At 37.2% G+C, this 12,659-nt stretch overlaps 1 protein-coding gene across 1 annotated transcript in view; it reads left to right on the forward strand.

Moving 5' to 3' along the window:
* Positions 1-12,659, forward strand: part of tbc1d5 (TBC1 domain family, member 5) — a 203,910-nt gene that overhangs the window by 102,440 nt on the left and 88,811 nt on the right. The window contains exon 12 of the mRNA XM_048608053.1: positions 9,782-9,867. Within this exon, the coding sequence (XP_048464010.1) occupies positions 9,782-9,867 (86 nt within the window). The remainder of the gene's footprint in view (positions 1-9,781; positions 9,868-12,659) is intronic.

The raw sequence follows: 12,659 nt of genomic DNA on the forward strand, positions 1-12,659 counted from the left end.
AAGGGTCTAGGCCCGAAACGTCAGCCTCTCTGCTCCTATGATGCTGCTTGGCCTGCTGTGTTCATCCAGCCCTGCACCTTGTTGTCTCGGATTCTCCAGCATCTGCAGTTCCTACTATCTCTGTGCAGGTGAACATGTGGTTTATGTGGAAAGTCTTCTTGGGGCGTGGGATGGGGGTGAGGGAGGAGGTATGGGGGCAGGTGTAGCACTTCCTGCGGTTGCAGGGAAAAGTGCCAGGTGTGGTGGAGCTGGAGGGGAGTGTGGAGCGGACAAGGGAGTCACGGAGAGAGTGGTCCCTCCGGAAAGCAGATCGGGGTGGGGAGGGAAAGATGTCTTTAGTGGTGGGGTCAGATTGCAGATGGCGGAAGTGTCGGAGGATGATGCGTTGGATCCGGAGGTTGGTGGGGTGGTACACGAGGACGACGGGGATTTATACTGTCCGGTCCGTTATAGTGAGTAGTGTCATTTCTGGGTTTTGATCTGTAAGGGTTTGTATATGGGGTCTAATTCTATATGTTTGTTGATTGCATTATGGGTGGAGAACCATGCCTCTAGCAATTCCCGTGCATGTCTATGTTTGGTTTGGGCTACTATGGTTAGCTTGTCCCAGTTAAACTGATGTCCATCATGTCTGAATGTACAGACATTAAGGAGAGTTCATCATGTCGTTTTGCTGCTAACTGATGTTCGTGTATTCTGATGGCTATTTTTCTTCCTGTCTGTCTGATGTAATGTTTGTGGTAGTCGTTGCATGGTATTTTGTAAACCACATTGGTTCTGTATGTTGTGGGAATGGGGTCTTTAATTCTTGTGAGTGTTTGTCGTAGAGTGGCTGTGGGCTTGTGGGCTACCCACAAATTGGACGATCAGGTTTTAAATTACCAGAAATCAGATTGGGTAATACATGGGTGCTTAAAAGATTAGATAGCAGAATATTTTGATAGTCCAGATAGATATCAAAGTGGCTTGCGTTAAAAAAAAAAACTTGCTAATCAATTTCTGTGAATAGACTAAACATTTTGGCTGTTCATGATACTGTAGAGGTTGCATCACCTGTAAAACAACATCATTACAGATTTGATCCAGAGCAGTTACGTCAAGTCATGGAAGAGATTTAAGTTCATGGTAGATGACATTGGTGAACTGCATCACAGTTCAACAGAGTTCAGCTACTGTTATGAGTTGCAAAGATTATATGACTATCATCACAGAGTCTGTGAAGTAACAAAAGTGGACTCCAATCCGATTGGAAGATTGGATGACTGTACTGAAAAAACTGGGCAAGCAGAAATCGTCACCAAAATTGACTTGCTTTAAGGATATTGGCAAGTTCCATTGGAGCTGAAAAGTACCAGCCTTTTTACACCGGATGGATTTTATTAATGCAAAGCCATGCCATTTGGAATGAAAAATGTGCCAAAATTTAAATGATTAACTAAGTACGTTATTGACTGACTGTGTAACTGTGTGATTTACATTGATGACTCTGTGTTCAATCAAACCTTAGAAAAACATTTATAACAGTTAACAGAAATGTTTGTTTGACAACATGAGACTGTTTCGGTATAAATCTGACTAAAAGTGAATTCACTGAAGCAAAAGTGGCCGCACTGTGGGACACAGCTAAATAGCACCTAGAGAAGAAAGGGAAAGTAATGACTATTTTGCATTTTCCCATACCCGGACAATATGTAAAATTTTGTGGTAATTTTCATGAATGGATTTTATCAAAAGTTTATTCTGAACTTCACTCTCATGGCTCCTTTGACAAATGTATTAAAGAAAGGCAAATAAAAATTGAATGGGCATAGGAGTGCATTTGACAACTTGAAATCTGTGCTGACAAGCACTGGTTTCCAACCAAAACTTTATGTTGTGTAATGATAAACTTCATTCTGCCAATGACACTATTCTTACCATAAAAGAACATTAAAACAACTTGTAAAGTAAAAGCAATGTGATTGATCATGTAAACATTTATAGACTGATATAAAAAATGGGAGTGAATATTTCGAGTCTAATCATTGCACTGGTATAGCTATTTCAATAATTTGTCTTTCAACCTGTGGATTTGAACGTTTTAAATGAGCAGGAATCAACTTTCAAGGAGGGTTAAACAACTAATAACTTCTATAGTACTTTTAGGAGAAATATCATTTAGTGCTTTTACAAAGGAATAGAAGGAGAGGAGTTCAAACAAGTTAAAGGAGTTGATTGTAACAGTTTAAGAAGTTGTGCTGTCAGAAAGCTTTGCTACACGGGATACAATATCAGAAGAAGGATTTGTTATAATATAGATCCAAAATTGTTTTGAGATCAAATGAAGGGTTGGAAGTAGTCCTAAAATTTGAATGTATCACAAAACGATTTTTAAAAAGGAGAAATTTTGAAATAATTGAACTGGGATATCGGTAGCAACTGGAGCTTGCTTGATAAGGACAGAGGTGCAGTGTGTCTTAAGATCCAGCTTGTTAATTAATGTTGCATGGTGGTTTTGAGTTGTTTGAATATTATTTTGTAACCTATGCTTTGTTTAGCCAATGTACTCCATATATTTGCCACGCATGTCTCTTGTTCTGTGAGATTTTGCACGTGTTAGTGTGCATCTCTTGTTTCTAAAAACTGTTTCCAGAATTATAGCTTTTTACCATGTCAAAGTAATGAGGTCTCTTAAAAATTTGCACACATTGTATAAAAAATGTAAAGCATAAACTGAAGATATCAAAGTCTGTTTCTTTTCTCAAATACATACATTACAGGTCATCGTTGATCCTGTTCAATCCATTTAATTTCCTCGGAGAGTTTTACAAATAATTCTTTCTGCATCTCCTCACAAAAGAAACACTGATGTGCACATTTACAGGCCATCAGTTTATCTGTATATTATACACAGTTCATGCCAAATCAGTGCCTCACTTATTTTGGTGTACCCAGGAATCACAGACTTCAGAAAATTTGAAAGTAGACAACAGGAAAAAGGTTCAGTTCTGTTATCAGTTCCAAAAATAAGTCACTTCTTGTTTGCCCATTCTTCAAGTGTCTTCCCAGCCTCTCTGAAAAGTCTAATAATCTCTGAACCTTCAATCTTATAAGCTTAAACCTGTGTCACCCAGATCTCTAAAATTTGTAGCAGTCTTCAATACATCTAGAGTCCTCATCAATAGCAACAAAATTTTTTCATCGCAATTCACTCCCACAACCATTCGCATACAGGTAGTTCTCCTATAACTCAATAGTTGTCTTCTTGCGTTACCTTGCGCTGCAGAAAATCGCACTATAGAAAATCACGCTATAGAAAACTACCTTAGAAAATCTCATTATAGGGAAATCACAATAGAAAGTTGCTATATCTGTTCAGCAGAAAGTTCACGTTATCCAAACAACATCGACTATTCATCAATTGCGTTATAGCCAATTCGTGTTAACGAAACACACGTTTCAGCAGAACTACCTGTACTGTAATTATAGTGTGTAAAACCCATTGATGTGCTTGCAGCAAGTCAAGATTACAATATCATTATCTTCAAATTTCTCTTCAGGTCACCTGACTTTGATATACATAGCCATTTCTTCAGCATTGTTAAGTTAAAATCTTGAAATTATTTGAACTTTATAGAGGTCCTTTCACCCCATAGACACACAACATTTCAAGAAGTAGACTCACCAGCACCAGCTTGAGGGCATCTAGAGTTAGATAATATCGATAAATATCAGCGTTGCCAAGACTGACATTATCCTATGACTGATTTTTTCAATAGCCTAGATGTGGCCACAGTGGCACCCAGTGGCAATGACAGGCTAATGTTTTCATGGGAAATGTTGCATAACTGTATCTAAGAATATTTATTTTTTAGTATTGATATAAGAGGCATTGTGAAAAGGTGTGATAGCTGGACATGTGTTCAGTTAATTATACATAAAAGCATATATGTTTGAAAATAAAATTTGTAGTATTCCATACTTATCTGACAGTCTAAAAATTACTAGAGCAAAAAATCGCAAAAGCTGGAATTCTGAGAAAAGTATTAAAATGCTGAAAACACTCAACAGGTCTGGCCACGTTGGTGCAAAGATAACAGAGTTAAGCTTTCTGGTTAGTAATTTGACAAAGGGTTTGGTTGACATTTGAAGTCAGACACTTGCCAGTTTCTAAACCAGTGTGCCTTTAATCAAACTAATTACTCAGTTCTGAAAAATTGTCATTGGACCTGAAAGTTAACTCTGCTTTCTCCCCGTAGATGCTGTCAGACTTACTGAATTTCTCCAGCAATTTCTGTTTTTGTTCTGATTTCCAGCACCCTCAATTCTTTGGGGTCTTTTTTTCAATTACTCAGTTTCAGCTACACAATTATTGTTAGATTGTCAATTGTGTGTTGAAATGTGTGTACAGTATATTGTAGTTTTTGGAATTTGGATTGTTTTTAAAGGAGATGCTAGTGCTATGAGCTGTTTTTATTTGAAAGTCAAAAAGTCCTCTAGAAAAGTGAGCCAAATGTACCAGTTCCAAGAAGACTTGCAACTATCATGAAGTGTTTGGGAGGACCCCTGGAGTGTCAGTAGAATAAGATTTTTTTTATATTTTTGGGTTCATAACAGGCAATGTTAACACCTTTAAGGTCCTTACTGTGTTTATCAGTTCAGTTCAGACAACACCAGATTTGAAACAAAAACAAAAAGTGATGGAGAAACTCAGCGGGTCTGGCGGCATTTGTGGAGAGAGTGTTAAAGTTAATTTGTCGAGTTAGTGATGTCATAACACCAGAGTTGCATTCAGAGATGAATTTTAGTTTGTTTTCTAGTAGGAGTTTTTTACTTCCATTCAAGGAAAGCCAGTCACCTGAACAGATGTGTCTATTTTGTGAAGCTTCCAGGCCATGAGTGTTTGGATCGAAATCTGCAAATCATTGGAATTGTGAAAGATTAGGCTCTCAGATTTGTCAAGAGTTCATTTCAGCAGTCATGGGAAGGAATAATCAAGTTATCTCTACAAGGACACAGGAAAGAACCGGGAAGGAGTCAGTTAAGCAGAAACCTAAAGCATTGAGATAGAAGTGTAATTTCTCTGAACTTTAGTCTCAGTAACACGTAGCGTGGGAAACAGGTTGTAACTTTGTTTTCATTTTTGTGTTAAGGTCTTACCAGCTGTAATATGTATAGCTTGAGTTGTTTGGTTTTTTTGTATTAAACTTATGTTTTATTGTCAAAGAACCTGTACAATCTTTTGAATATGTTTTGACCAATCACCATGTTAGCGAACAAATAAAAATTGACCATGTGATGAATCAAACTAGGATAGTTTGTCCATTCAGCTGGGATCATAAAAATTTGGAGTTAGGTAGTACGGTGAGTTAACATACTATTGGACTCTGGGGTATATGACTATCTGTTGGTTTTTAACAAAAATGTATTTCCAATCTCAACCAATTCCCAAGAACAGTCTAGAATTTAGCACTAAATTAGTAATCTCCCTCAAGGTCAACTAAAGGTGGCTGATATGAAACATGGTAGACAATTTGTGCACAGCAACACAATAATGACCAGAAAACATGCTTTTGTGGAAGTCACATATAATGTTGACAGTTGTTATTTTTAATAGACAGTTTTGTAAACATATACAGTAGTTCAGTGATTCAAGGTGATATACCTAGTCCCTTCTGAACAAAGAAGAGGATGTTACCAGTTCTGGGGAAGGAGGGAGCTATCCTGATGGGACAAGATTCACCTGAACCATGCTGGCAGTAGAGCCCTGGCTTAGTGATGGGACACATTGTTCCCAGAAAGTAAAAGGAAGGGGCAGAATGTATGATGTCATATTGCAAATTGAGGTAGATGAATATGATCTCATAGCTATTACAGAAACATGGTTACAAGGAGATCAAAACTGGAAATTTAACATTCAGTGATATTTGACCTTTCAGAGAGACAGGAGTGTTGGATAATATAGTGGGGTAGCACAGTTAACAAAAAAAAATGAAATGTGGATGGTTGTGAGAGTCACTCTAGGCTCAGATGATGTAGAGTCCATTTGGGTGGAGGTTTAAAAAAAAACAAAAGGAAATATGGCGTTTGTAGGACAAGTGTACGGACCCATAGAGTAGCCACTCTGTAGGAAAGGCTATAAATCAATCAGTAGGAGCATCTAAAAAGAGTAGAGCAATGATTATGAGTGGTTTTAATCTTCATGTTGATTGATTGGGTTAATCAAATTGGGAAGGGTAGCTATCGAAACAAACTCAGAGTGCATTGGGATGGTTTCCTAGAACAATATATCATAAAGTCAACTAGGGAGCACGCTATCTTGGTCCTGGTAATGGGTAATGAGCAGGTTTACGAAATGACATCAGAGTAAAAGATACAGTTGGAAGTAGCAATCATAACATTGACAGAATTTGGTATTCAGTTTGATTGTGAGAAACTTGGGTCAGAAAGTACTGTGTTTAACTTAAATAAAGGGACTTGCAATGAAATGAGGCTAGTGTTGGCTAAAGTGAACTGAGTGGATAGATAAGCAGGAATGACCATGAGCAAGCAGTAGCAGAAATTTAAACTGGTAACCTATGACTTCAGCAAAAATATATCCCAGGAAAGAAGAAAGATTCTAAAAGACAGAAACACAAACCATGTCTAACTAAGAAAGTTAAGCAGAGTATTAAGTTGAAAGAAAAAGCATATAAGGAGGCAAAAGTCAGTGACAGCCCGAACTCTGAAATAAATTCAGAATCCAGCAAAGGAGGAACCAGAAAGATAAAGATAGAGAAAATAAACTATGAGGGCAAACTAGAGAGGAATACAAAAACTTGCAATAAGAGCTTCTTTAAAGGAGTTAACTGCAGTGATCCCAGAATGCTCCTTTACAAATTAAAAAGAAACAAAATAGCTTTTGTACAGTACTCAAAACACACACTGGTATAGTACACAAAGCACCACTTGTACAATACTCACACCAGAGTCTTTGTATCTAACACCTTAGTGGGTTTCAGCCACTTGTGACTTTAATTTTTAGACAGGACTGCAGATTGCTTCTTCCTGGAGCTATTGTACATCTGAGCTTAAATGTATTGAGCTATAAGTAACCTTGTCAGAGGTTTATCACAACATTTCTAAGTCTAACACTAACTCTTCACTCTAAGATAACCCAATTCACTGTATCCTTCCCATCTTCTCCTTAATCGCACTGTGGGTTTGATTACACCATATGGACTGCAGCTGTTCAAGAACCCAGCTCATCAACACCTTCTCCAGGGCAATTAGGGACAGGCAGTAAATGCTGGCCTAGCCAGTAACATCCACATCCTGTGAGCAAACTTCTTAAAAAATGCCAACACATGATTCAGAAGTGTGATGAAGTGATCACTACTGGCCTGGCTTAGTGCAGCTTCAATAAACTCAACATAATCCAGGACAAATCTCAGTTGGCATTCTGTCAGCCACCGATGCACAGTAGCAGTAATATGTACCATCTACAAGTAGCACTGCAATAACTCACCAAAGTTCCTTCAACAGCATGTTACAAACCAAGGCCTCTACCATCGAGATAGACCAGGACAGCTGATGCTGTCAAAATCAAAACATTAGTCAAGGTTCTGGAACTCCCTTATAGTTCTGTAGGTATACCTACAATACAGTTCAAGAAGGCAGCTCACCACCAGCTTCTCAAGAGTAATTATGGGTGGGCAATTAATGCCAGTCCAACCAGTCACACCAACAACTACACAGAAGACTAATAAAAAAAATCCTTCTAACCCTGAAATAATTGTGACTTGTAATTTGTTTCAGAAATAAATTGTTCCACAGGTCTGAATCCATGCACTTGCATCACAAGGAACTACTGCACTAGAGGCCATCGCAAACATTTGCTTGCCTGTCTAAACAGGGGTAACTGTCTCTCGAAGAAACTGTCTGATGAGAAAGAAATTGAATATCAAGCAAGTGTCTCAAGAAAAACTTAAACTAGTCGACATTTCATGTATTAAGTTCTGTTCAGATGTTCCAGGTGTGCCACAATTCCCTTTCAACCGAAAAATTGAAAGATATTGTAGTGACCATTCAATTGTAGATATTATGGCATAGAGTTTCTCCCAGGAGCACAATCAGCAGAAAGCTCTGATTTTGCCAAGGCAAAGTTATGCTGAGGTTTACAAACAAAGCTATTAACACAAATCCAACTGTAAAACCGTTCATGAATCAGCGTAATCAAGTACAGTAATCAATCATCAGTGATTTGCAACTGAAGCAGGGCATTCTTTCAAAGAGGCATGGGTTTGCCAAGAACTTAGCCACTCTTCAACAGATTGATTGGTTAAATGTTCTTTATCTTACTTTTTAATGAGCTTCAGTTGACTGCTGGTCACTGCTGTCTTCAATTCACTAACTACAGCAGAGCAAAACACACTGCTTGATTTCACTACCAGTAATAGGTCTTATTTACTAGGGTCAGATCAACTGATTGAATTTTAAAGCAATTGCAACAGAGTAAACTAACCTTGCCATCCTTGAGTTGATGCATGTTACTGAACCTAAGAAACTGAATACAATGTGATGGACCTCCTGAGTCCTGAATAAGCACAAATGTCATTTAAACCTGCAGCCAGAGCCAGTTTTACGGTTTGAGTCTGTTTCAAGTAAACAGCCTTTTGAACCAGTTTAAAACCTTATCGAGTCACGTGTCATGTGGTGGTAAGGCAGCAGCAATTTACTGTGCTTAAAATTTCATAATCCAATATCAACAGCCTCTTTTTTTAAAAAAAGCATCTTTAAACATAACAAAATGTCCCGTGACATTGCATCATAGCATTATAAAGGAAAGTATGACACCAAACCTCTTAAAATAGCTATTAGGTCACATGAGCAAACAAGCTAATGAATGATGAGCAGGAGTAGGCTCTTTGACCCTTCTCCCCTTATACTGTTAACAAGATCATAACTGAATTCCATAATTCTGCCTGCCCATAATAACCCCTACCCCTTTGCTTACCAAGAATTTATCCCCCTCTGCCTTAGAAATATTCAAAGACTCTGTTTTCACCACCATTTAGCGAAGATTGTTCCAACAACTTTTGACTGAGAGAGAGAATTTTTCCTCATCTGTCTTAAATGGGTGATCTTTTATTTTTGATCACCTAGTTTTAGATTCTTCCTTGAAAGGAAAGATTCTTTGCACGTCCATTGCATCAAGCCCACTCAGGATCCGAGATGCTTCAATCCAGTCAGCTCTTAGTTTTCTAAATTTCAGCATTTACAAGATTTGATAAGTGATTAAAAATAGGATAGTGCAGAGAAGTGTAGGGGGTAAATTCCAGAGACTAGGGCCTCTACAACTGAAGGCAGAGCTACCAGTGGCTGAACGATTATGATTGGGAATGCAGCAAGAGGAGAGAATTAAAAAAGGACATATATCTTAGAGCGTTGTGGCTTTGAAGGAGATTACAGAGATAGGACGGAAAAGGCAACAAGAAAACAGGGATGAAAATTTTAAAAGGAAAGCTGTTAACCATGAAATATTTGATATGGTATGTGTGTCCAACCAAGGAAAGCTGTTAACCATGAAATATTTGATATGGTATGTGTGTCCAACCAAATGTGCTGTGAGATTTAATGTAGGTATCTTAAAACATTGACTATTTTATGATCTAAGTAGCTTTGACCTAACTAGATTGTTACAAAATTTAAAATACTGTCATTAGTGCTTAGTTGACAGACTTTGGAATTGATTTTAGAAGATATGAGTAATGTATTTTTTGCAAAAGTTTATAAATTTGATACAAACTTTATTCCTTCCCAGAACAATCCAAGACCTGTGAATTACCAGTTCCAACAGAATCTAGATTATTACAGGGCACGTGGTGCAGAAATTGTAAATAAGACACGGTAAGATTTAGAGGCAGATACATTGTTACTCTTGGTACGCCTGCCAACTTTTTTTTAAAATGTACTTTGAATATCATAATTAAATGTGTAAGCCCTTTCTTTTAAAAAGAAGGATTCGGACTTATCCCCTTGAGGCCTGTTTGACCATTGAATGAGATTGTAACTGATCTTCTACATTGATTTTTGCCATGAATATATTTAACTGAGCACCCACAACTCTTGGACAGAGCATCAATCCTAAACTCTCCAGCCAGGGAAGTACTATCTCAGCATCCATATTGTCAAGCTCTCTTAAACTTTATGCATTTCAATTAGATTTTCTCATTCTTCTGAACTCCAGAGAACATAGCTGCATTCTACTCCATCACTTCTTGTCCTACAGCCTTCTCCCCGCAGGAATTCATCTAATAAATATTCATTGCACCCATCCTAAAGTAATGCTTCTTTACATGAGCAAACCAAAATTGTATACAAAATTTTCAGGTGTGGTCTCACTAAAGCCCTACACAGTTGCAGCAAGAATCTTTAGTTGTACGAAAACTTCTTGGAGACAAGGCTACAATTTGATTTCCCAATTGCTTATGGACCCTGTAGTTAATTTATTGTATTTGTTTACAGTGTTACAATCCTTGCAGGGAACATAAAACAAATCAACTAAATTTACTGAATGAAGAAATTGCAAATAAAATTCCACTTTTCCATTTGTTGGATTTGTTCTTATACTTTCTCACCGAATTGAATTGGCCCTTGGGTACCATTCTCTAGTACCATAGCTTCTGTTCAAAGTCGTCAGATATGATTAACACTGATAAACCCTACAAATCCTCGCTCATTTGGGTCAGGCCATGCTCTGATACTGTAGCTTTCCAGAGTTCCTTTTCAGCAAACCAATCAACAATATATGTTTTACAATCTACTTTTAATATTTTGTCCTTTTTGGTTCATTCATACATCACTTCCCTAAGAGTTTCTGGAAGTATATTTTTTCTTCTTACTACTTGACAGAAAACTGAACCTTTCGTGGTGAACCTTACTGACTTCCCTTGACATGAATTCTGGGTTCCTGCTTCTGTGCTTTCTTTTTCTCTGTGCCTTCAGCTGTATGCTGATTGCTTTCTTCTCCAGCTTTTCCTTCTGTCTGGTCCCACAGGTTCTGTAACTTAATTTCATTTTTGTTGATACTATTTTCAAAGTACACTGCTCTCCAGGATAAAAAATTCTGAAGAATAATAACCATGAGGATCGGCTCAACCTGCTTAGTATTTCTTCATAAGACAACGCCTTAATTCCAGGATTCAGCCTGGTGAATCTTTTCTGAACTTTTTGTCAATGCAAGTATAATATATACTTTCAGGATTTTCAGTTGTAACAAAACTTCCCTACTTTTATATTCTATCCCCTTAATTATTTACTTTGTATGCCAACATTGTGTGATTCATCTACTGAATCACTCTACAGTCTGTCCACATTTAAATATAATTTTTCTTCTCTGTTCTTCCTGTCCAAGTGGGCAGATTCACATTTTCCAATGTTTTTTGCCTGCTTAATTTACCAGTCTGCATTCTTTTGTATACTTTTTGTGTCATCCTCACAAATTTGTATTCCTATCCATCATTGTAACATAAGAAAAGTTGGCTATAATATACTGGATCCCTTCATCCAAGTTATAACAAAATGAAGTAATTTACTGCATTAACCTGTGTGACACTCTACTAATTACAGTTTGTCAACCTGAAAATATCCCATTTATTTTAACGCCCTGTTTCCTGTTACTTACCTCAGTCCTCTATCCATGCTAATATATTCGCTTTAATTTGTGAGATAATTTTTTAGGTGATGTGTTATTGAATAACTTTGTGAAATCCAAATATTCTACATCTACTGGTTTCCCTTTATTTTTCCCACTTGTATCCTCAAAGAACTGATAAATCTGTGAAATGTTGTTTCCCTTTCATAAAATCAAGTTGATTCTGCTTGATTGTATACTGATTTTCTAAATGTCCTGCTACTAACTTCTTAAAGAATTCTAGCATTTTCCCAATGGTAGATGTTAGGCTAACTGGCTTGTAGTTTTCTACGTATTGTTTCCAACGTTATTGAATAGAGGTGATATGTTTGCATTTTGCCAATCCACCGACGCCTTCCCAGAATACAGATAATTTTGGAAAATTGCAACCAATGCATCCCCTACCTCTGCAGCCACTTCCTTTAAGACCCTAGGATGTAAGCCATTGGGTCCAGGGCACTCATCAGCCTTTATTGCTACAAATTCTGCAAGTACTGTTTCCTTTCGTAATTGCATTTAATTTAAGTTCATACAAGTCTTTTCCCTCTTATTTTTCTACTATTCTTGAGATATTTTCTGTGTCTTTTATCATGAAGACTAATACAAAATACTTGTTTAAAACTGCTGCAATTTCCTTGCTTGCAATTATTAATTCCTAGCCTCAACCTCTAAAGAACTATTCTATTCCTTTTAATTAATTTGTGGAAATTTATGCTTCTATTTCATACTATTTAATTATCATACTTTATTTTCTGGTCCTCAATTGTTTTTGATATCCTTTGCTGGTTTCTTTTAAAAAGAAATTCCAATCTTCAGGCTTGCCATTTAATCATCATAGAATTGTACAATTTTTTTCAATTTAGTACCATCCTTAACTATCTTATGTAGCCACAAATGGTGCAACCTTCTCAGACTTTCTTTCTCAAAGAAATGTAACTATATGTCTCCTTAAATATCTACCACTGCTTCTCCACCTTTTGTCCTATTCCACTGCTTCTCCACCTTT

The sequence above is a fragment of the Rhincodon typus genome, chromosome 2, assembly GCF_021869965.1.
Source record: "Rhincodon typus isolate 14 chromosome 2, sRhiTyp1.1, whole genome shotgun sequence".
Lineage (NCBI taxonomy): Eukaryota > Metazoa > Chordata > Chondrichthyes > Orectolobiformes > Rhincodontidae > Rhincodon > Rhincodon typus.